This window comes from Plectropomus leopardus, chromosome 17, assembly GCF_026936395.1.
Source record: "Plectropomus leopardus strain MGB_pleo_1.0 chromosome 17, ASM2693639v1, whole genome shotgun sequence".
Taxonomy (NCBI): domain Eukaryota; kingdom Metazoa; phylum Chordata; class Actinopteri; order Perciformes; family Serranidae; genus Plectropomus; species Plectropomus leopardus.
Genome location: NC_142192.1, coordinates 23,720,643 through 23,746,400, shown reverse-complemented (window position 1 = coordinate 23,746,400; position 25,758 = coordinate 23,720,643). Strand labels below are relative to the sequence as shown.

The following is a 25,758-nucleotide window of genomic DNA, read 5'->3' as shown; positions in this document are numbered from 1 at the left end:
GTCACTAGTTAAAGGAAAACTTCACCTAGAAAATAAGAAATTGTACATCAAACACTCACCCCGTGCTACGGTGAATTTGTGAAGGAAACTTTGTTTTTCTTGCACGCCTCTGCAATGAAAGAAGAATCCAAAAACAGAGAACAGTCTTGATTAAGTGAAGTACACAGGGTCCGTGTGTGACATCAGCAAAACAGTATCACAACATTCGAGTGCAAACTCTCACACAACTTGAGTGTAATCCAAGCTTCATTTATCCAGTCGTATTCTCAGTACTCTGAAAAACATTTTTTGATAAAACTGAACGATATCAAACAATTCTGCATAGGAGAAGCGAGAGGCGTTTACAAATGGACCCCCCTCTACAATCATGGTTGTCTGGGATAAAATTCTGGCAGTGTCAGAAATTTTGGATGACCATCTCACTTTGCGACTGCTGTTACGACCTACGTCTGCTGACCAACCAATAGAAATGCAGTATGAAATGATGCACCGATCAACGCAACGCTGTAGACGCTAACGTTAAATGCATAGACTCAACCTAGACAGCAGACCAAAATTGGCGCCTATTCATTCCTATGGAGTTGCTGGCCTGGAGCATTTACCGAAAACGTTTCCTAGCATCCAGGTTTGCTTCCAGGGTATGCGGCGCACTGACTGTGTACAGTGGTGTTTCTCCTGCTTGCTTCATCGACTTTACATTGTGATGACATCACAGATTTTTAAACTGCTTTTCTTATCTCTGGGAAAGTTTGACAAATATAAAATCACCATGGCTCAAAAAAATCAGAATAGAAAGATTCATAATTGATGTCTCTTTTATAATGGTGGTGTACGGGGAAATTGCTTTCTGGGTAGCAGGGGATTTTTTCACTGCAATACCACAAGTGGCTACTGCAAAAAAAGTTAAATGCTAGTGAATGCTAATAAATGCAAAATAGGCTCGCTAAAATGACCTCTTTTCAAACTTTTTTCAACACAAATAAATGCCAATGCTTTGCTCTTACCACTGCAGCTGAATAGATGGATTATGCACACTGACTGCGATTTCTTTTGGCGTTTTGACGTCGATGGACTTACATTGTAGTGTGCATTTCAGTAGGCGTGGTCATCATAAAATCTGCATACATTAAACCTGATGTTGTACCCAAGTTTGTTAGATCCATGTCCCACAGTGCAGCTTGCAAACTTTAAAGATTTCTAAAATTTCAGTCTGCAGTAGGCTTAAAGGAGCTTTTGACTGAAGAGGCTGCCTCACAAAAGAAGGAAATGAAACCACAGTTGAAACCTCATACACTCACCACCTGCCCTAAATGCTGTATGTACCTGTGGGTTTGTGTCTCTGCCTCCTGTCACGCCGAATTTCCTCTCAGTAAACCATGTTTGGGGTCACTGTGTTGATTCAGACTGGTTTCAACCTCGTGATAGTGGAGCTAAAACGTATTTACAGGAGGCTGTGACAGATATGAAGTTTGTATTTACACCCATCAGTATTTTGAAAGCAATTTTCTATTAAAACAGTGAAGTTTGTTGAGTAATTCTCCTACTGAGTCTCAAATTTTAAAATAATAACCAGCATCTTGTTCCTCCAGCTGATGTTTAGTTCTCTGCACAAACCTTTAAAAATAATTTAAAAGTTCGTCTGTGGAAATGGCAGTTGCAGTAACATAATAATAAAAATTGAATGCTGCACATGTGGAGACACTTTAAGGGAGATTGCTTTCTTATTACTGTGTATTGACCTGACTGTGAACTCATGTACGGGTTTATTGGTTATTCTCAGCTTCTTGAGTGTGTAATGGAAGTTAAAGCTTGTAATTTGATTAATGTGTTTTTGTTCTGTTGTGTCTTTGTAGCCTCCGACGCCAAGGAGCAGCAGTTCTGGATCAGTCAGCTCCAAGCGTGTGCCAGACGCCACTCTGACAGCAGTGCCAAGGTAAAGAGTGCACAACACACACACACACACACACACACACACACACACACACACACACACACACACACACACACACACACACTCACTCGCAGTGACAGAGTTGTAAACATGACTCTGGTCCAACCTCTTGGCGTGTGCTCTTCAGGAAGAGAAGTGAGTGGAAAGCCTCGACATTTCCCTCGAGATTCTCGCTCTCCCGTGTCTGTTTATAAATGTGACAAGTTTCCCGTTTCAGTGAACTCAGGTCTGGTTTATGAGTTGAACAGTTTGTCAGTTAGTGTGCAGAAGCAGGTCGTCAACCAGGTGAAAACCTTCTGTACAGTCCCGGAAAGTCTGAGCCCTCTCTGTCTCGTTCTGTTATGCTTTCAGTCCACTGGCTTTTTCTATGTGTCTCAAGGTGACAGATTTTTTTCCATGTCATTTTTCAATTCAAATGGCATCATCTCCCATGAGTCTCATTTAACATTCCCTCAAGAGTCCTCTCCTGGCTTTCTTTCTCCTCCCGTCATTCTCATCATCTTGACCTGCGAAAATGTCTCTTTTTTCCTGTGAAGTCTTGCAGAAGCCTCCTGATGATGCAACCTCCCCTACCAGCACCAGCTCTAAGCCGAGGTCTAACTTGTGCCTCATTCCACCAATATAAATAGACAAGTCCCCTAAAACTAGGATGTCTCTGCAAATATAATTGATGCTACATGACCAGAGAAAACAGAGAGTGTTTTGCCATATCTAGGCACTGATTGAATGAAGGAAAGTTTACCACTATTCATTATCAGATACTCCCCACATTGTTTTGATTCAAAGCTGGTTGAAAATCGGCAAAATATCCTTTTAAATTTAACCCATATGGTGCACTCAGATTTAAGAACTATTTGCACATACTTTCTTTTAGAAAATGGATTCGAGTTTCAATTATAATGAAGTGTTAAAAAAACTGTTTTCATTCCTTTAAGAGACACTGTAACTGATAAAGACAAAGAATTGTGTAATACAGAATACCGTGAAACTATTATATTTGCTGATACGGTAAATAGTGCTATAAAAATCTCATACCATTGCAGCCCTATTGGCTAGTACTATGTTGCTGTGTTTGGGTCGCACTCATTGCCTCTGACTTTCTTCTTTGGTTGTATGAACTCACTGACTGTATAAAATAACGAATGTAGCTATGGTGACATCACCCATTGGTTTATTGACTGAGAGTTCAGCATTTTGGCTGTTGCCAAATGTATCCAAATGTGACTATATATTGGAGCGTAGATTAGTTTCAATGTGTGTATAGGTGAGTATAGGAAGTCATAATGCATTATAAGCCCCATCAGTCAACCAATAGTTTTAAACTAGTCAAGAGCATCCATAAACACTTGACACTTATGAGGCATTATAAGTTACATCTATAATGTTTTATGACAGAAACCATTTGCATATGTGTGTTTATGAGTGTAGTCATAAAGCATTGTGAAAGCATTATAATTCACTGCGAATGTCCTCATAACGCATTATAGATGTGGTCTACATAGAAAGTTTACTGCCTATAGGACACACAAACTGAGTAATGGATACAAAAAATAAAATAAAAAAATGGTTGCCTGCTAAAATGTTGTGTTTTCTATAAAGTCTTGCAGCAGCTGTCCTCTAGTAGTCTCTAACAAATGCTGTAGCCGTATTGTGGACATTTGCCAAACATTTGCCAAACAACAGTGAAATAACTTAATAAAAGCAGGCAGTGTATGATAAATTTAAAATTTCAGAAAGCTAATATTAGGCTAAGGATTTACTACTAGATGTGTTGGCAAATTAACTTCTAACTTTAAATATTGTAACATGAAAACAGCAGTAAGTCAACTTACTTTGTGATTTTTGTCTCACTACACTATATGCATTTTAAGTTGTTTCTATTCAGAGGCTGCTTTCATTTTCTGACTCCCCTTCACTCTCTCCCCATTAACAGAAACAGGCTGAGTGAATCCATAGTTGCGGACCTTAATAAATGTCATCCAAATAAATGTCATGTCTCTGCAGACATCAAGAAATGATTCTAACTAATAAAATCTGTCTCTGTGTTGTTAACTTTATTACCTTTCACCCCACTCAAAAAGGAAACAAGCAAAAATTCAAGGTTGAAAATAAATCATGCTTAATATAGTACAGATAGGCAACACGTGAGGAAAGGTACAAAAAAGATGCAACAAAAATGAGGACGGATGTATTAATAATGGAAAAAAGGGGACAAAATGTAAAAATCCAGGACTGACACTCTTTGCAGAGCTCAGCTAACACGTGCCGTGTGTAACTTCTCGTGCTCACCGAATGCGAGAATATTTTTAGCATTTCCATTGACAGAAGATCTTGGAGCTTTAGGGAAATATGGCAGCAACGCTCCTGCTGCTTTATTTGAGAATGATTCATGTCCCTGGTTTTACTGTCCACTTCATTTCTCTGTGGCTCATTTCTGAAAGATGACTGTGTCAGGTGTAGTAGTAACTACCTTCATCCACAACCAGGCTTTTTAATATTATGGATTAATATTTTGGCATCTTTAAGGCGGGCTGAGCGTGGACTTTGAGGGATTAGTCTGTTTATGTGTGGGTGCTGCTTTCTGTATCTACTGATGGATGCATCTCATTGTCGAGAAAGGAGAGAAATTATTCAGATCTATTATTTCTTTGGCAAACTTTTGGTATTAAAATCGATTTTGTACATGAAAGCTGTGAAGGCATATTTTCTGGAGCTGCACATGTGAACAAACACGCTGAGTTTCTGACTTCTGACGCTCATTTGGTGATTTGTGGACTTTTTCTGCATTGTGATATGTTGCATTAATGTATCCCTTTATGTAGTGGAGGGTGTGGCAGGTACACAGGGATTTGATATTACGCCAAACACTGGACTGAAACCGGTTTACCAAATTTTATCAGATGTCCCAGTTGATTCAGCAGTGAATCCTAACTGGAACATCAGCATCACATAACACTGGAGCTCTCTGTCCAAACTTAACTGATTAAATATGCACCTCTGTTACTTCATGTAAACAAACCACATAGCTATCAGCTGTGTGCTCCAGATCAGACTGGAGACCTTAACACTTTAAAGATGGGTAAGTAGCCTACTTGCTATCTACCTACGTCTTTAATGTTACTTTATGTTTCAGAAATCACGTTTTATGTTGTGATATTAATTGGAAATCACAAGCAATATATCAAACAGCTGGTAATGTTTGTGTATATTTGTGTTTGTGTATGTTTGTGTGTCTTATTTTTTAGCCATGTCATTTTCCTTAGCAGAAACTCTCAGGTTCCTAGTGATTTCCCTCTAGCCAGCTGACACCATGTTTAGGTTTTTGTTTGTTTTTATAGTGAATAGAGGTTTCATTTAGATAATTCCTCATTTTAGCTTCATCAATCAGCCAGTCCTCGCCCACTGTGGTGCTTTCAAAGCCAGCGACAGGAATAAATAGTAATACAGCGTCCAGTGAAAGCTCAGCTCACACACCTGCAGTAAGGACAACTCTTTCGTCGGCTTCAAATCCAAAATGTGGTCATGTTGCAGTTTTTGTCTCTGTAAGAGAGTTACTCCATATCTCTGTGTCTCCTCCCATCTCCTCAAAACTCTCCCTCCTCCCCCTTCTGCTGAACTTCGATCTTTGTCATGTTGCCAAAACCAGTGTTTGGCAGTATTACACATACTAAATGTGTTGTTGAAGTTGCTCCATTAGAAACATGAAATTATATCAGACGGCCTTGCTGCTATACTAATGCTGTTGTTGTGTTAGCGCTGTGACTTAGGCTACTTTTAAAATTGCCTGAATGTGACTTGAGGACAAATGCTGCTTCAGCTTGTTAGCATAAATTTAATCAGTTTAAGCTTGTATACCGGACTGGAATATCAATACCAGAAACTGACCCAAGTCTACCGACAAAGATAAATGCAGTTGTTTGCTGTTTTTCGGTGTCCCTTTGTATCATCCTGGTATCGCTGTGTCCCCCCTATAAATTCTGAGGTTTTTGAATGCAGCACAGGCAGAGCTCAGAAGTTTTTTTATTGTTTTTTTTTCCTCAGTAAGAGTTTTTGGAGTTTGATTAGCGGGGTTGATAATTGATCAGTCGTTCCAATCGGAGCTGATCATATTGATGGATAAGAGGAGCAGCTGCTTTAGAGGCGAGTGAAAGCAAATTTTTTAGGACCAGCACAATCAATGGTTAGGTTTCATTTTAATGTGTCTTGTCGTGAGTGCCCTCTGCGCTCTGAGAGACGCTAATGAACAGTCCAGCTCCAAAGACAGAAAACCAATATGTGGCACCAGATGATGATGTTCTGTCAGGCCACCAAAACTAAATTAATGTGTGAGAAATTGTGGTCCATGACTACTGAGTGTGCCAAGTAGTGATTTATAGATTGTTGATGGAAAAAGCTGTGACTGAAGAAATTTCATGTTGAATTGTAGCGGTTGGATTGTTTATAAACCTGCTACATTTCATGGTTGGTTTCATGGTCAAAACGAACTGTCAAACAGTAAAAGGGGGAAAAGCTTCTGACTCTCTAACAGGGTTGTGTTAGCTCTGTTAGTTCTGTTATAATGTGTGAAATTCCTCCAACACATCAAACCATTCAGTACCTTTAGCGTTGCTTTTAACAGAAGCAAATTCTTACATCATCTTTCTTAACTAATTTATTCATTATTTTTTCCATTCATCTGTGTGTATGTGTGTGTTGGTTTCAGGTGAGGAAGCTGAAGGGCTCTGATGAACACCTGAGTGTGGAAAGAGCAGGAGGAGGCCAGGACGTGCTGGTGAGTCAAACACACACATCCATTAACAGGCACTTTGCCTCCTGACTCACACAGAAAGTTTTTTCAAACATTAGAAAGGTCACAGAAAACTCAGACATCTGTCCTGCAGTGAACATTTTCTTTCCCATGCTGACTGCTCTTTGCAAAAACACTCTTTCATGTGTCTATTTGAACAATTACATACTGCAGCCTCATTACGCTGCCTCATCGCCGGTTTTCTTATTCAACATGTAGCTCTTCACCACTTCAAACTGGTGCACAGCTGGAGCGAGGGCTAAAGTCCAATTAATCTGCTCAGCCGTGATGAGAAACGCAGTCAAAACAGGAGAGAAAATTGGATAAGCAAGGAAAAGTGGAAGGAGGAAGACCATCTATCTCTCTTTTTCCCTCTGCCCTGCGGAGCTGAACGGGCGTTTTGTTCCTGTTCGGTGACTGTGGGGCAGCAGCTGTTATTACTGTACCCACTGCTGTGGTCTAATCCTTCCTCGAGCTGCACTGTCTGCCTCTCGGATCGTTATCGCAGCGACTCCGGCAATGCGACAGCCACCTTTGAAGGCTTGGCCACATCTCTGATAACAGAGAAGGTATAGCAGGATTTATTTATTACAGAAAGAGAGGGGCAAGGTTCATTTCCCTCGTCTTTATTAAAACCTGGATAAAAAACGCTGACACATTTTGATCGATACAGATGAAGTAAATACATCTGTCAGACTTGCCTTAGGGAGGCTTTTATTGTGAAGTTGTTGAGATGAGCAAATGTGAGGTAGAGTATGTTGGGGTTTTTTTTCCTCAGCATAGATAATACAGTACTTTATCTGTGGATAGACATGCAGGATTCCCATGGTCATGGAAAACCTGGAAAAGTCATTGGATTCAATAAACTTGTTTTCCAGGCCCCAAAAAGTCACAGACTTAGAAAAATCCTTAATTTTTTTTGAAAAAATCATGGAATTTTGTTGTTTTTAATGGTGCATTCAGGGTTCTCATGGTCATGGAAAACCTGGAAAAGTCATGGAATTTCACAGTCACATCTTCGAGGCCTGGAAAAGTCATGGAATTAGGCAAAATGATTGAAAAAGTTTGAATAAGTCATGGAATTTTGTTGTTTGTAATGATATTGACACAATCAGGGTTCCCACGGTCATGGAAAACCAAGAAAAGTTATGGAATGGAGTTTTGCCCCTCGCTCTTTCTGTCAACACAAAAATAGGCCTTGATATGAGTAAGAAAAAAACACACATCCACTGTTCTGTGGCTTTTAGTTTTGGTTCATTGATATAAACAGATGGCGTAATTAAGAGAACTCCTGTCAAACTTTAAAGGAGGTAAAACAACGTCAAAACATGTTTGAAATACGGCATTTGTTTCTGTGTAATGTATTAATTCTTAAGCAGTCGTCTTATGGCTTCACTTAGGTCCGTTGTTTTAGTGGATATTTAACTGATGTACATTATAATTAATTTACAACGTCTGTTTTCGTTGTATTTTGATACATTTTACATTTTGCTTCTGTTGATTCACTAACTTGTCCACCTCAACCTATCATGAAAACCTTCTTTTGCTGTATTTAGAGTTTTTGTGTTTTTTTGGCATTTCCACTGTAGAAACATACATACATAAAAAGCACAAAATGACAGAGAGACAGAAAAGTTTTACTGCTGCTATATGTATTTAGCTGCTTCGTAAAATATAGCTATTTCAGACCACTACTTTCTAGGTCCAATACCAACACGTCAAGTTAATATTTCGATTACTTCCTATAAAATGTCCAAAAAAGGTGAAAAATGTTGATCACCGTTTCCTAAAGCCCAAAATGATGTCTTCAAATGTCTTGTTTTGTCCACAACTCAAATATATATTTTTTATATTTATACTGTTTTGTCTCATAGGTCAAGTATGAACTTTGAAACTCAATTCGAGAATCTAGTGCCTCTGTAGTTGTATATTTGTATTTATATTTTTCCTTTTATAAGTCTGAGGTTTCCGTTTACAGCCTCAGCTTTGTTAATGATTTGGTTAAACTAAGACATAAATAATCCCCTCTGTTGGGGTCAGAATAATTTGATCCACTGTATAAAAGAAAAACACAGGAGGGTGATTTTCTGTCTCTGTGCAGCCACACTGACAGATTACCGACATAACCACATTGACAATTTAATTTGCAACACACTGCATAGAGACACAACCATATTGATGATATAAGAAAGCTCCCTGTTCAATAAAGCATTAAGTCTTTAATGACACGTCTATCTCTCGGCTGGAGCTTTCTATAGATTCTCATCAGGTCTCTCAGGACAGTCTGGCTCCAGTAGTTCGGCAGCAACTCAATGAACAAGGTCAGTTTCCTTTGTCCAGTTTTACAGTTACAGCTGATCCCTGAAGGTAGTGGGTTACAGCGGGTTGTTGCTCTGTTCGCTTGTTTCATAAGCTCCTTTTACACTACCTGCGAGGCGGGAATATAGTGCCGTTATGTCACCCTGCTTTTCTGTATAGAGGTACTATGATGGGGGGGGGCAGAGTTGTCTTGCCTTCGAGGGAAAAGGGACAGCCGGTAGAATGGGATTATGAAAATGTTATTTTAAATGTTATAGGCTATATTGTGATATACAATAAATATATATTTTGGTTTTTCAAAATCTCCTCTAAACTGTAAAGTACTAAAATATTCAATTATTAAATTAGCTAAAGTTACAAAGTAGCAACTGCCATAAAATTAAGTTATATAAACAACTGTAGTAATAAAGTTTAATAAAATACTGTTATAATGTTAAATAAAATAAAGTATAAAGTTAAATAAATTACTGTTATAGTAAATATTGAAATGAAATAAATCAAATTGTAGAAGAGAGGGAAAAACAAAACGCCGGTGTCAGTGTCTTGTGCTGAATCCCCACGTTCAGTATTGGATTTTGAACACAGAAAATGAAGCGATAGAAACCATTTCTAATAACTTAAAACAACTTATGTTATAAATCCAAATACAGATCAAATATAGACATTTTTGTGAAATGAATAACTACAGAACGTAGCTTTGTGTTACATCCCGATCTACCACCAACAAAACTGTACAAAATTCATTATAGAGGGAAAAAAACACGGTAATACTTTTTCTTTATGTTTAAGTGCTAAATTCTATTTTCCACAAAGTTTATCTCCCTGTTTTGTGGTTTAAGTTTTGCTTTGAAGTCTACTTTGCCAGGTATGTAATTCCTGAGTGACTTATTTATTTAAGTTTTGCCTCAAAGTAGTCAGTTTCTAAGGACTAATGGAAACTCCCCTTAGTGTCATTAAACCTCAAAATTTCCAGAAACATTACAGAGGTCATGACCTCCACAATGGTAGCTATGACCCAGACCACACCATAAACTGTGGCCTCAAAATTGACCTTATTATTGAATGACACAGTTTGAATTAAAAGCTATCATTAATAATTAAAGTATATTTCCACATCCAGTGTTGTCACATGCAGGTGTGTGAAAGTGTCGTGTTGGTGCAGGTGGAAAACTGTTCAGTCATGCAGCGAGCGCAGCAGCAGGTCGTCATGCTGATTAGCAGTCTGATAAACAGGCCACCAGTAACTGTGTGTAGCTGCACGCCTGCACAACTCCTGACAGGAAGGCCACAAAGAGTCAGACTGTGGACTTTGAGTGGGACTGGTACTGTTGTTTACTTTCTGCTTGAATAAAGAAAGTGTGAGCGTGGCGTTTAGCTCCTGCCTGCTGCTCTGTATGTCTGTCCTCCACTTTAGGGGAATATATTTCTGTCAAAATACAGTAAAATATCAAGAAAATCCCTTAATTTAGTTGCATCTGTTTGTATGTACTTGTATTTAAAAAGCATTTTCACACCCTCTGACCAAGGTTATTACTGAATAGGTAATTGTGTGTAATTAGCGTCGTTCCCTGTAGTGTAGAAAATGACAGGTCAGCAGCTGACCGTTGCACCAGCAGCTACCCACGCTGCCTCTCACAGGGCCAAGTCCGCCCACGGCCGAGTGACAGCAGAGCACCTGTGAAGCAGCAAACGTCAGGACTTTTATTTCCACTGAGCAAATCCCGCCTTCTCTGTGTACGATTACGAAACTGGAGTTCCAGTCATGGCCCTAAATTTACGATGTAAATGAAAATCATGACTACATTTTTAAAACTGGGATTTCTGCAGGTAGATAGACACCACAGCAATGATGCGTCTCTTTTGTTGTCCTGATTTCATTCTTTTATTCTTTATCAAACTGTTGCATGTTTTTCATGCACTTTTTGATGTGTCAGACTGTACTCTGCTGTGTGGTGGCTTCATCATATATCTGAAAGTTACAAAACTACTTCAAGAAATCTTACCAGGTCATTTTTGCCTGTGAAGCCTACCGTACTCGCAGACATTTGAAAGACTTTGAAATTACTTTGACAATACTAAAGTCTGACACACGCTCGCATCTAAAGGCAATAAGAGCTTTTAGTCACATAATAAGATTTGCAAAGACTGGGGATCTTGAGGTCACTATTTTAAGGACTAAAACTAGAATTCCTTTTGAGATTATTTCCTATTGTGCTCCTGGTGGAAAATACTAAACCAAACCCCCGTCAGGAAATATGATATGTTAACAATTCTTAACATGTCAACAAAAACACATAACTGGAAACACAAGATAAAATGTATCACTTGTCAGCAATATTCTTGTCAATTTCGCATAAATTTAATCCAAAAAAATAGACTGAATTTGTGTACAAACTTTTCTTTTTGGATTGTATTGCCTCAACTCGCTGCCTGCCTCCATTTTTTTTAAGTGCAAGGGGGCTGTGGGAATGTGAGGCGAACCCTCTCAAATAAGATTTAAGATTAAAATCAGCAGTTTTCTCCTCTTTTCTGTTGTAGTTTGTATCAACCATGTTATACTTTTCTTCATCCCAGTTTCTGTGTTTTGAAAAACACGCATTCTCTTAAAAAAAAAAGTCTTGAAACACCCTATTTTTTTGTTGTGACGTATTTGAGATTTTTTAATTTTCTTTGATTTTAGACTGGAATAACTTGGTAAAAGATACGTTGGAACAAACAGTAATCAAAGGAACATAAAAGTAATACAAATTATGTCAAGTTTATGTCATTTTCTAGATTTTTGCTCTTTTTGTCCAATACAGGAAACTTGCAAATACTCAGGCCTCTAAAAATCCTTTAAATGAAACAATATGAGAAACATAACTAAGGCCGGGGCTCATAAGTAGTCAGTGATTCATTTTAAAGGAGCAAAAAGTAACCAGTGTGATGTGTAATTACCCTATTTCCAATAAATCTTAAGTTTATTCAAGTTAGGCATTATGATCCCTATTTTTAGCATGTCCCTCACACCTGTGCTCGATACTTTCCTGCATCTCCTTCCCTCCATCACTTCCCCTCCTGCCCTTTTCCTCTTTGCAGTTTTCCCCTCTGACATCTTCTGTCCGTTCCATTATTTTGATACGCTCGGGGCTTTGTGCCAGTTTTGGAGGACGAAACCTCGGCGTGTCTTATCTGTTTCACGCTCATGAAATGTTGTTTCCTTTCCTGCATGCCTCGTGGCTCAGCTTTGCACAATACAGCAGTGTTCTCGTCTGTAAGCTGATTATTTTCCTCTTACACACAAGGAAGGTGTGTGTGTTTGGAGGCATCTGATCACAAGGACAAACGCTCTTATTTTTGTCGAAATGTGTTTTTTTTTACATGTTTTATCCTCTAAAACTACTCAGAGGAGCAGAATAACAATCGATTAACACCTGATCATGTATGTGATGTTCTGTTAGAACTCCGTGTTAGTCTTAGTTTTGATTTTCTGGGTTACCACACAGCATCACTCCTAAAAAATCGAAGGCTGGTAGTTTCCCTCTCAGTGAGCGGTGTCCTGAGGTGGAAGTTGTTTATTTGAATCATTTTATTTTCACCGCTGCCATGACTAGACCTCTGTGCTCTTGTGAGGGATGAATCTGTGCTGCCGTGTCTCTCTGCGCTGCTGTAAACTAACGGAGAGTAAAGACAGAAGAGAGAGACGCTGCTCTGACACGGCTGCCTGTGTGAGCGCAGAGGTCAGCGAACTGAAGAGACAAGAGTCACAGAGGGGAAGCGAAGGAGGCATCAAAATGAAGAATGTGATGTGGCTTAAGCTTCGGCACAGAGAACAAAAACACAACAACAAAGGGGATGAATGCTGTTTTTTATAAACTCGGTCGACCCTCATTTTTGAATCGATTAAGCTTGTGGTTGCACCAACTGTATAGCTGCATTTGTCAGGAAGAATTTCTTTTGAGCGGCAGGTTAACAGGAAGGCAAATTATTGGGTTCGTGCCAGCCCTTACCTGCTGCTAACTGCTGCCGTGGGTCGAGCTCAGGTCGGACTTGGTCAGAAACTGTTCAGGTTCATACAGGGTCGGGGTTGATGTTTTGAGTCCGATCTAAGCTCTAGTTTATGGAGATTTACTGTGTTTAAAAGCCAGACTCGTGGTCATTCAGGGAAATGCACTGGCTTCATTTTCTCAGCCTCTGAGGTTGCTGCTTGCACGTGACGCGTTGGCACGCACATATGTAGCCCACATGACAACGTTCACTTTTGGTTTCACACAGGACACAAACAGTGGTCTCCTGGGTCAAAGTCCTGCGTGTGTTTGAGTCATCGATTTTTCGCTCTGACTCTGACGCTTGGACGTTGTCTGTTGGTCTTTTTTTGATCACCTTCACTCAAGTTCCTCGTTTTCTTCTGTCATATGAATAAAGACAGACTGAAAAATGATCCAGTGGAAAATAATCATTGGTGTCGAGTCGAAGCATCCTTGTAAACAGAAAAAAAGAACTGGCATATTCAGAATTGTCTGTTATACTGTGAAATGTTTGAGATATCAGGGTGAAGTGCTACGTTCAGATGCCTTTCACTGAGATTTTTTTTTTAAATATGAGGAGAGGGCAATGAGCAGCTTTGAAAGAAGTGTCCTGTAAATTGGGGGAAAAAGGTGAAAAGGTGACAAGAAAATTATGTAAAAATTACATATTTTTATTATTATATTACAATTGGAAGGAGATATTATCAAAAAATAGGGAAAAATGTTCATAAAACTATTTTTAATTAAAGACTTTTTTAGGTCACTTTCCTTTTTTGTCTTTTACTTTTCTTTTGTGTTGTTTATTTTCAGATTGTCTTTTTTTTACCATTTCTTATTAAGCTGATTGTTGCCCTCTCGCCGTTATTTTGAAATAAATCAAGCTACTTTGCTCCGGTTTCAAAGGGTTAAAATGGCTACCTCGTGTATACAGCACAGGAGCTAGCAGTAGAGTGTAATCTGAGAAACAAGGATACGGACACACAGATACAAAGAAAATGCCTCAGGGCTAAAAAAAACCTGAGCCACATTTATAAACTGAAAAGATGCAATTTGTAAACCTCTGACTAAGATATAATAAAAATATATTGTTATAATAATTTTGAGTAAATAAGGCTTTTAAAACGTGAAAAGCAAACATCCAGCATTACCGGCTGACAGGTATGACTAATGTTAGCTCAGATTACTGTTAACTTAGCTACTAAAAAGAAAACATCTTTGATAAAGGCTGAGCGAAGGCAAAATAATGCAGCTCTTTACTTACCCATTACTATATTTATTACTGTTTTGTGGCCCACTTTTGTTTATTTAATAACTGTAAGATTACAAGGATCTTAAAGGTTAAAATTAGTCAAAAGTCTACCTAATTATTAGCTAACTGACATTATTGTGTATCTTATTTTGCTTATACTAAAGAAACAGAGAAAAGAAACGTTTCTTTTTGTCTGTACTTTGTCTTTTTTTTGAAGAATATAAACCTTTACATTCCTTGTTGAAACTTTTTTTTTAATGAGGCAAGTTTATAAGAGCATGCTCCTCCTTTACATTATCATGCTCCTTTCACATTTAAATCCCCACACTACTCTGTCTCTCCCTTTCTGTGCCACCCCCTCCCTGCTTCCTCCCAGGGCTCCTCATCCTCTGGTCGGACCCGTAGCTTCTCCCTCCTCCCTCACCTAACCCCATCATCATCCCCGGGTTCTCAGAGGCATCTGAGCCACGCGGCCTCACCCAGCAACATCGTCACCATCACCCACCACAAATCTCCGGCTGCAGCTCGGCGGGCCAAGAGTCTGTACCCGGCACGGCTGCTGGAGGTCAAAGAGGTGGGTGTCACAGACATAACAGTGTACTTTTAAACTTTGGCCCCGAGACTTGAAATTCAAAACATGCGTGGCTGTTCGTTTTCTTTTCTTTCTTTTTTTTTTACTTTTTAAGGTTGCACAGAAAGGGTGTAAGCAAGTAAAGATTGATTTGCAAAGACAATATGAAAGTGTAATACTGTTTTATTACAGTTTGGATCTTATTTTGATCGTTTTTGGTCATCATTCCTTCAGTTATAACATTATACTCACCAGATTCATTTCTGGGATCTTGCAATGCTGAGACAACAAAGTCCAGGTGGGCTAAAACCTCAGTGCGGACAATCGGACAGGTTGTAAACAAGCAAAAAGATCAGCCAGATTAATTTAGCCACCTGAAAATTGTTGGAAATCCCTGAATGCTACCTCTTGTTTTTTTGTTTGTGTGTGTGTGTGTGTGTGTCCCTTTTCATCACTCTGCCCCCCTCTCTAAACTTGGAGGTTTTTTCGGCTCCACTAACGCAGCGCAGCTGAAACTCTTCATGTGATCTTTGTTTCCTCAGAGACAGTTTGAGGAGTTTGAGTCGCAGGTGAATAATTGATCAGTCAGAGCTGATTGGATCAGATTGATGGGTGAGAGGAGCAGGCGGCAGATGTTATTTTTGCGGGCCGCCACAAATAATTGAATGTGTGGGAAACCCTGCATGCAGATCACAGTGATGGTTCTTTATTTGTCGAAACTGAAGCAGGTGTAATTAACACGCTGTCCTACGTTTTGAAAACTTTTCAAGTGAACTTATGTCATGCGCTTCTTCTCTGGCTAACTTTGTAAAGCCCAGACACCAAACCAACATCCAAGAACTAGTAGCGACAAAGACCGACTGTTGCTCTGTGTCTCAGCCAAGAAGTTGCACATGAACACTCTGCAAAGACTTGAGCCAACTAGCACGTACGTGCTGCGCTGGAGCGAGAGGAAGTAACTCTCCATAGCAGCAGACAGGGATAATCTGTTTTCATCATTCCAAAAGGGAAACTGAAAGATCAACAGGATGGATTCAAGATGTTAGTTAGTTATCGCATTAAGAGAGCGCTCAGTGGCTAAAAGAAATAAGCTTACCTCATATGACAAGTTTGTCTTGATCTCACTCCTTCTAGATTTTAGTTTGTTTACTTTTCTCACTTCAGTTTCTTCTCTCGTACGCTGAGCTGAACTGCCAATCAGTGATTATTTTTAACTTGATATTTATTAGTTAAAAATGAAAGCGGGGTGCCGCTTCATTCAGTTTCAAACTTTTGACACATTGACTTCAGACCAGCTTGCTGAATAACACGTCTTTTCCTCTCATAGTCTGTTCACTTATTCCAGGGTTGTGCATGTGTCTCTGTTTTAGTCCGTATATAAAAGGTCAATTTTTCCATTCAGTAAAGTTCCTCTACAATGTCCATCCTCTGTCCTGGACTTAGACGGTGACCTTTCAGCCGAGTAGCCTTTTAACTTAAAATCCCCTCAAATATCAAAATAACCCCGTCCCAAAATGTTTGTAATTTTACACATGACCAAAATATATGGGAGTGATTGAGGCAGTCAGAGTGATGTATTTCACCGATGGGCTCTCGGCTGACGAGAACGAAACTCAACTAGTGTGACAGACGCTCACTGATGGCTCAACACTGACCGGCGGCCGACAGTTGACAACAAGAGATGCCAGCAAAGCCGCTGAAAACCAGCTTAATGACACATTTGCAGGTTTCTGTGTTTCATCATGTGACTCCTGCTGGCAGGTCATAGTGGTTCCTTGTGTCTCCCAAATTTGTATACGTACTATTGAACTTTTCCAAAACAAGGGGTTGGTTTAATTTGTTGCTTGCTGAATGTTGCTGCGTTCCCAAAACTGAGCAAGTAAGTTGGTGTAATTACTCATAGGCATGATAGACAAAACAAATTATAATAACTCACCTTTAAAAAGAAAATAATCCACTGAAAGTCTTGGATTACAATAGAAAAGTCTTGGATAAAGTCCATTAAGTAAGGTTTGTCCTTTACGACCATTGTGTATTTTGCGCGGCTGTCAGAGCCTCTCGGCTGGTCTCAGGTGGGACACTGGTGCAGTGAGTTCAGCAAATATTTCTGGCTTCCTGGCAGGCTTGACAGCGACTGCAGTGTGCTCAGTCTTTACTGTAAGTTCAGCTTTGTTGGCATTTTTATGTTGTATATATCAATACTGATTAACATGGCGGGTGACAGAGTGGAGGGCTGGCGGAGCGCATGTTGTTAAATCAGGGTCAGCGCGTGCAGTCATCAACGTATGAGATGTAAAAGTGTTTGTGTGTGCAAAGAAGATGAATTGTTAACATGTCAGCAACTCATCCATATGGGACACTTAACATTCATGTCCATGTTGTCCTGCTAATCCCCGAATGTATACATTTTGATTTTACCACCAGTTCCATAAGCGCTTACGTTAACAGACCTGCCAGTACATCCTGAGTTAATTAAAAATCCCGCCACTGGAAATTCCCAATCAGTTTTTGATTTAGTTTGAAGTTCAAATCCTCATTAATTCTCTCCCCCTCAGTTACCAGACCTGTCAGTTGTGGTTACCTCTGCGTCCTCACCTGCCACATCTCCATACACTCAGCGCAGTCACTCACTGCTTATCTCTCAGGAGAAGATTGTTTTTTTGTCCTCTCTCGCCTTAATAGCCTGTCTGCAGTCAGTGTATAGTGATTAATTGCAATAGATTAGGCCTGAAGTTGGGTTTGCGAAGCGAAAATGATAAAGACATGATGGAGACATGATTGTACGCCTGGCTGGCAAACTGTGGAGCCATTAGCTGCAGCGTTTTTGCTTTCGCGCTTTTGTTTAGAGATGAAATGTGTTTTTCGGATTGTTTCCAGGCAGCTATGAATCTGGCTGCTGAATTATGGAGATAAGATGATTTAGCAGTTAGGACCGAGGAAGAAACATGGACAAGGAGAGACAAGAGGCTTTCTAAATGTAAAACACCACTGTCCATGTAAACTGTTTGCACAGAGGAGGAGAATAGAAGCTGACAGCGACGAGGTCATATCAGCCATCATAGAAAATGTTGCACTGACTTGTTTTGTTCCTCAGCTGCACAAACATTAATTGCATTTTGTTAATAAACAAACAAAAGTTATATTTACATTCAGTGTCAATCAATAAAAGTCATTATGTGTAGCGCTGAGGTTTAACAAGCATGTTTAATGAATTTCTTTTCTTATTAAAAGAACTGGCAAATTTTTAAAAAAGATTTTAAATCTTGTATTGTTTGCATTTAACCTTGCAAACTTCTTCTTCCCTATGTTTCTTGGTACATGACAGCCATCTTTAGATCAGTGCAATAGTTTGAAAGCATTAGCATATAGGGTTATAAACGTCTCCATAGTGCAACAAGAGGTAAAACACACTCATGAGGTTACCTGTTAAAGTTCTTTTTTATCTGAAGAACAGTCCGAACTTTGATGGATATCCAAGTTACATGATATGAAATTGTGAAAAGCAGCAAATCTTCACATCTGAAAAGGTGGAACCAGTGAGTTTATGCCTTTTTTTTTGCTCAAGTACATTGTTTAACCTTGCTGCCCATTTGAACCGAAAAGGGACAAGAAAACAATCTTTCAGGAAATGGACCGTCAGTCTATAGCAACTTACATTCAGCAAGTCCAGTGTAAACAGGAAACTTTCTGTTGCTGCTGTTACGCAGGTTAAACTTCAGCAGCTGTGACCTGAGCTGGGTCCGTCTGTAGAGCCTCTGCGTTCTCCTCTTGTGGAATAAGTCTTCAAGCACGGAGGGACTGCAGAGTGCACTAGCTAATTCTTGTCTCATTTAATCTTGTGATTAAAAAAAATCAACAAAAATTCCAGTATATAATTGCAATTTATATTAAATCAGCATTTAAATATGAGAGTATCAAATCAGGGCATTCATATGTGAGCCCAGTCCTATCAAATAGAGCATTTGAAAGCATTTTGCACCACAGGAACAAAAACCACTTGTTTAAAAAAACCTGTCGTGTAGTTGAAACCTCACAGTATCTCCTGTCGTATAACCCGAACATTCGGGAGTGGTCTGCAGCACTGTTAGATAAACTGAGCACTAAAAACTTGGCATTAACTCACCGGCTCGTCTGCTTCCTCTGCTTGTCATTGTGACAACACTGTTGGAGAAGCATCAATATTTCATGCAAAGATCTTTCTTTCAAGCCTTTCTTGCTCATTGAAGACCTTGCTGGCTTCAAGTTGTTAAATTCCCCATTCAGATGCGCCACGCTGTGTCTGCATCGTCTCGCTAAGAATATCTCGCCTAAGTGATTCACTCTGTGACAGAAAGAGAGCAACTAGCGATGAGTGTGAGTGGAGAGTAATTTCTCACCTCTCAGGAGCAGAGTCGGCCTCCTCAAGTGAACCCGGGACAGTTTGAGTAAATACCGAGCAGATGGTGTGATCGTTAAGCAAAACAAACACTCCTTTGCTTGTGTTTTCTTCGCAGACGGAGAAAACAAGGCCCTCTGTGGTGATGTGTTACTCATTTTCACTTTTGGCTCAGAAGAATTGCTGTTTTCTGTGACCTGATTTGTATCTTAGTTTCTCGCTCCGTGTCCACGCCTCCCTCTCATCCTCCCTCTCATCCTCCCTCTTTCCTTGTGTCATCTGTTGTTCTCCGTCCTTTATTCATAACGGGCTCATAAACTTGTCTGACGGGTTTGGCACAGGGCCGAGGGACACTGGAGTCCACAGTAAAGGAGTGAGATTTATGCACCACTGTACACAGTAGAGACCAGAAAGCTGCCGCGTGCTGATTATCAGGAGATTTATGGTCGAACAGCTGCATCTGGGACGTTGTGTTGTACATCCCATTTATTCTCTAGTCACTATCGCTGATCATATTCAGAAACACCGCTCTGGTTCCTTACCTGTAAGACATCCACCACCCAGCCTGCTGCACACGCATACAGATTTTGCTCTTTCTCACACAGTCATGGAGGAGAAGTGGTCTTTTGACAAGATCTGCCTCCTTCTGTTGGTCCCCAACCTGTTAGCACTTACCAGTGTTAGTTATAGCAGCAATTACATTTTAGTCAATTTTTATCCTTCATAGTTTTAGTCTACTTTTAGTCGATGAAAACTTGATTTTTTAGTTGATGACATTTTAGTCTACTTGTTTTTTTTTATATTTAAACTAATCCAGTTAGTTTACGGATCCCAGAAATTAATGAGGCAATATCGTCCCATCTCGTCAATGAAAATGAAGCATAGCTTCCGTCATAGTTTCCATTATCAAGATATATTTTTAGCTCGACATCATCCCATTTTCGGTCATGGAAAAAAAAGTCATCGACAAATAATTTTTGTATAGTTTTTGTCAATGAAATTAACATTGGCACTCGATTAATTAAATTAATTACCAGAAATTGTAATCAAGGTGACATGTTATATAAAAAAATCTTTTAGAGATAATTTTGTGAAAAAAAAAGGTCTAAGATTTAATTTGAAAAGCTCAAAATCTCTCCATTCATGCTCTCAAACACCACAAATAACTAATTTGAGACGACTGGGATTTGTGCCCAGGTTCATTGTAAACTCTGACTTATTGATCACACTGTGAAGAAGCAGAAAAACTCAGGTCCTCTCACAGAGTTTGGGTTTCGATCTAAACTTTGGGCTGTCAATGAAAACTGCGCTGACTCGAGACTGTTCACATACAGCACAGCTGCGCTCACAGATTACAGAGGCTCCTACCTGCCCGTCAAACAGCAGCAGACTGTAAACCGTCTGTGGACGGTGCTCGCTCCGCTTTCATTCACCGACTAAACAAGCGGAGCTAACATTAGCTGATAACAGCCACTGCTGCCTCGAACTAACTCCACAAATCCATCAGCAGCTCTAGCATCCATTATTTAACTCCAGCCACAGCTCGTACCAACAGCTGCTCCATTGTTTTACAGGCTCGTGAAACATCCTGGTGCAGAATATTTACTGGAGTTTACAGCCAGTCAGCAATCAAATCTCATACTGTTGCTCATACGGCATCAGAAAATATTTGCACACCGGCTGTTGTTGTCCATTCTCTTGTCTCCTGTCCTCTGATTTTGATTGTCCAATAGTCCACTACTGACATTTTCATTTTGTCCTGTGACATCAACCAAAATGAAACGTAGATACATAGTTTTCATTATCAGCATCATTTTTTTTAGCTTGGTATCGTCTCATTTCGGTCATGGAAAAAATAGTTATAGTCATAGTTTTGGTCAACGAAAGTAACTCTGGCACTCAACCGTCGTCACAGCAGGCAGGAGGCTATCACATCCAGTGTGAGCCCAGCAGAAGCAGAGTTCAGGTTCCCACTAATACATTATTGTCTAACAGGATTAAAGTGTTCATCACTCACCTGACTCAGAGACTCTGCTTGCCTGATAACTGTCCACTTTTTTCAAACTGCAGACCCCCAGTTTTTAACAGGCTCCAAGTGGTCTCCAAGCACAAAAAAGGTTTGAAGTCTAAATGAAAGATACTACAAAATGCACAAATTGTTTTCATAATAATACACAAAATGTATTTTAATATATGATTCTTAGATTTTTTTTCCATGGGTATTTTTACAAAATACAAAATAAATACAAAATACGTTTAGTTTAATGGTAAAATCTTCCTCATTAGCCGGAAGCAGAAATTTCCCTCTAAAACCCCTGAAATGGAACATTAAAGTGCTGATGCATCAGTGAGGTCTTAGTTTAGATGTTCAGGCCATTGTCATGTTGTCACCTCCCATCCATCTGTTCATCCATGCATGCATCTGTCTTTCCACTGGCTGTGTGACGGCGGGAGTCAGACCACATTACCGTCTCTCCCCAGCCGGCCTGTCACGGCTCGACTCTCAGTGCAGCAGCACCACCGGGCACTCACACTGCAGCCGCAGAGCAGGATCACCGGGGTTAGGCTATTTCTGGAAGCATCACTGGTCCTGTTGGCTCCAGAGGTTTGTGTGTTTATGTGTGTTCGTGTTTGTGTGTGTGTGTGTGTGTGTGTGTGTGTGTGTGTGTGTGTGTGTGTGTGTGTGTGTGTGTGTGTGTGTGTGTAATGAGGGGAGCTGCCAGTACTATAAACCCACTGACTTAGCTTTGTAGCAGGTCTGCTGCAATTATATTATCCATTTCTGTTCATTTCTGACAGTATAATCAGCTTAAAAAAACAAACAATAACAAAAAAAAATAACTGCACACATACATAGAGCAACATTATTAAGATACTCAAGCTTAGTTTTTGTCATAAATACATGTCTGTTGTTAGTTACATTTATGAGGTAACCTGTGTTGGAATATTAATGATATATATACATATATATATATATATATGTATATATACGCTGCGTGTTTTACCCTGTACCCCCCCATATGTGTGTTTTTCTCCATTTTTTGCCGCAAATTACTAGTTTTTCATTTTATCTTATCTTTCTGTCTCTGTGTGTCTCTCTTGGCACAAGCAGAATAATCCATAACATGCTCGTCTTACATCAAGAACGGTGGCTGCGTTTTGAGTCCCATAAAAGCCAGTGAGCTGTGATATCCCAAAGCATGGTGTGGTTTTTTGAGAGTTGCTTAAGGTTGCATAGCAACACATTTGCTCATCAACTTGCATTTCCACCCCTGAAGGCCCCTTTAGTGAATATAGACCCAGAGGCAGCTTTGATTTCTGGTGTTACTGATGCTCCACAGATGCAGCTATACTAAATCTCTGCTTTTTTTTGCCTGTGTTTTCATGTTTCAGGAAGTACGTAAAAAAAAGTCCATCCATCCATCCCTTTTCTTCCGCTTATCCAGGGTCGGGTCGCAGGGGGTAAAAAAGATTATTATTGGCAATTTTCAGCTTTGCTACAATTATCCATAACCTAAATATATAAGCATCCCTGTCAGTACCTCAGAGGTGTCCCTGATCCATGTTAAGGTCTCCTGATCTGTCGAGACATCGACGCGTGTCCTCTGGGGGTGACCTGTGGTGTTTGGCACCAGGGCTTTGGCAGTCAATCCTTAAGAGCTTGGATCGGACCCAAAAAAATCAGGCCCGACCCTATATGAACCCACACAGTTTCTGTCCATGCTTGACCCAAGCCGGACGCATGGTAGCAGTTTTATGCCCGAGCCTGATTAAAAAAACAGAATTTGTGCTGTAAATATAAGCCTATAGTATATTATATGATATATGTTGTTGCACTCTTTTTCTGTCTGTCATCTCGTGCATGTCAGGTTCAGCGAAGCAGGTGGCGTCCCTCAGTGCGTCATGTAAACACAGTGATGGCGATGCAGTGCACAGGTGTTGATTACTGCTCTCTGCTGCATGTTATGTACATCTCCTCCACTGCTGGGGAGGGAGAGGCAAAAACATCCAACCAATTCGCCTTGCAGCCCCTCTTTGTCTCTCTGCTGTTCTCTGTCCCTCAGTTCTCCACATGCTCTGTCGCTTTCCCTCTCTCTCCACCTTCTTTCTCTCTCTTTCCCTCTTTATTCAGTCCATTAAAACTCCTGCCAAAATGCCATTTAAGCATGAGACAGTTCACATCAGTTTCATTAAAGAAAATTAAGTAATTTAACATTAATTTGGCCAGAAACCAACCTGATTCAAACCCCGGACATGGGTCCGGACAGGGCCCATCGGGTTTGGGTAGAGAGTCAAAGCTGGGAGCTGGGTCTCCATTACATCTCACAGATGCTTGAAGAGATTGGGATCTGGGTAATTTGGAGGTCAAGTTGATTATCTGAGCTGTTTTTTGCATTTCTTGGACCGTTCCTGAGCAGTGTCTGCAGTGTTGCATTGTCTTAAGCATGATGATCTCATGATGATGATCTCATGCCAAGTTAGCCAGACAACTTCGAAGACAGCACGCAACAATTTCTATCAACATGTGTGTTTATAAATAGCAATAATCAGCACTCATGACTAATTATATTCAAGGGGATTCAATTGCAGTAGAGAAGCAATGATAAAATCAAAATAAAAAAATCATTCCTCTCCTTTTGTGTTCCAAAATTGTTTGTAGATGCAGTAGTAGTAGTTGCAGTTTAACTACTTGAATTACTATGCAAATTACTATGTAGTTGACCTAACAGCAATCTACTGCAAAATGTAGTTACTCTACTTAAATAACATGCAGTTCACCACTCCCCAACACTGGATATAAGCTATGACCCAGACCTGAAAATTGTTAACCACGATATCTTGATACAATATAATATAGAAAAGCATAAAATGATTACAGTATATTCACTCCCTAGTGACCTTATAAAGTGTCAAATTAAATCCATCATGAATAGGACACCGAAATGTGTCTTGAGGGCTTTAGCTATTAAAAAAATGAGATGCTTGTGTGAAATAAAAGTGCTTATTATTTGAAGGGCACTGTGAAAATGATATGGTATGAGCATGCTGAACACTAAGAATCTATTTATAACAAGCACTGGAGACAAAAATTTGATCTTGCCTCAGGAATTCAACATCCGACTCGGGTAAATAGCTGAATAATTGGACAAGCTCAGTGCTTTAAAAAAAATCCTTTACATGAACATCTATGCCACATATAACCTCACTGCAACAGCTCTCACAGACTCCAAAATAGCTCTGCGAACTAATGCAGGGAAACAGATGTGCTATTGAAGTGTGTGCGGAGTGTTTGTGAAGCCATACAATATTAATGAATACAACATTTCCAGGCTGATAAACAACCCAGATTCATTAGCCCCGAGAGAAGTTTATTACCCGCTAGCGAGAGCCGCCTTTGTCTTCTTCCTTTAGTGATACATTGAGACTCTGATAGGTGAGTCATACAGAAATAATTCTCTGTGAGAAATGTTCAGCGTGTCTATGGGAGCACAGGGGAGAACTTTTTTTGTTTGAAGAGTTTCGGCAGTTTCTTTTTTGGCACCGTCGTCTTGAAGCAGATGGTAGTTGCCTGAAGTCAAGAATGAAGTGACACCACTAGAATTAAAGCTATATCACGACGCTTCCTACGCACAAGTAAGACAGTATGGATGTATGAGATGGTGGAGGATATGGTGTCACATTCATGTGTGTTATATGAAGCGTGTAGAGATGCAGCCACCTAGAACCTCTCAACCAAAGGCTGTCTAGCTGCCAGTCAGTTCCCAGCCAGTTACCAGTCAAATCCCATTTAAAACACTGGTTTCCTGACAGGGCATGACTAGATTCCACTGTGAACACATACAATCTCATTCCAGCCAAGGACCAAGTTTTTGGAAACTGAGGGCATTAATTGTTGGTTTTGAAAGTAAAATTTTCTCCCATTCTTGCTCGATTAACAACTTCAGTTGCTTGACACTCTGGGGTGGCTGTTGTCATATTTTGCACTTCATCATGCACCACAAACTTTCAGCGGAAGCGAGCTCTCATACCCACACTCTTTTTCTACAAAGCCAAACTGTTTGAACACCTGCAGGATGTAGCTTGGTATTGGCTTGCTGGAATAAGCAGGGATGTCCCAAATTATAGACGTTGTCTGGATGGCAGCATATGTTGCTCCAAAACCTGTATGTACCTTTCAGTACCTTCAGAGATGTGCAAGTAAGTTTATTCAGAGTTTATGGTCTGGTTTATTTGTTTGTTGTGCGGAGGAAGACACCTCTGTGGATAATCGGCCCCTGATTAAAACCTCCTGAACGGTGAGTACTGAAAGAATTCTAGTCGGGAGAAGTTTTAGATTATTGCAGTCTGCAATTCACAGCTGGATGCCACCAAATCCCCCTAAAGATCACAGACACTGATGGAATAAAACAGAAACAAAAACGGGAAAGCAGCATGCCATATGGACATCCACATTACATGAGAAGACATACAGGGAGTACACAGCTAAAGCCTCATTCCAA

The 25,758-nt window shown here is 39.9% G+C and overlaps 1 protein-coding gene across 2 annotated transcripts in view; it reads left to right on the top strand.

Annotated features, from left to right (window-relative positions):
- Positions 1 to 25,758, top strand: part of osbpl10a (oxysterol binding protein-like 10a) — a 124,942-nt gene that overhangs the window by 33,013 nt on the left and 66,171 nt on the right. For both annotated transcript variants that reach the window (XM_088090543.1, XM_042506451.2), the window contains exons 3-5: positions 1,854 to 1,933; positions 6,654 to 6,722; positions 14,689 to 14,886. In XM_088090543.1, the coding sequence (XP_087946669.1) occupies positions 1,854 to 1,933; positions 6,654 to 6,722; positions 14,689 to 14,886 (347 nt within the window). The remainder of the gene's footprint in view (positions 1 to 1,853; positions 1,934 to 6,653; positions 6,723 to 14,688; positions 14,887 to 25,758) is intronic.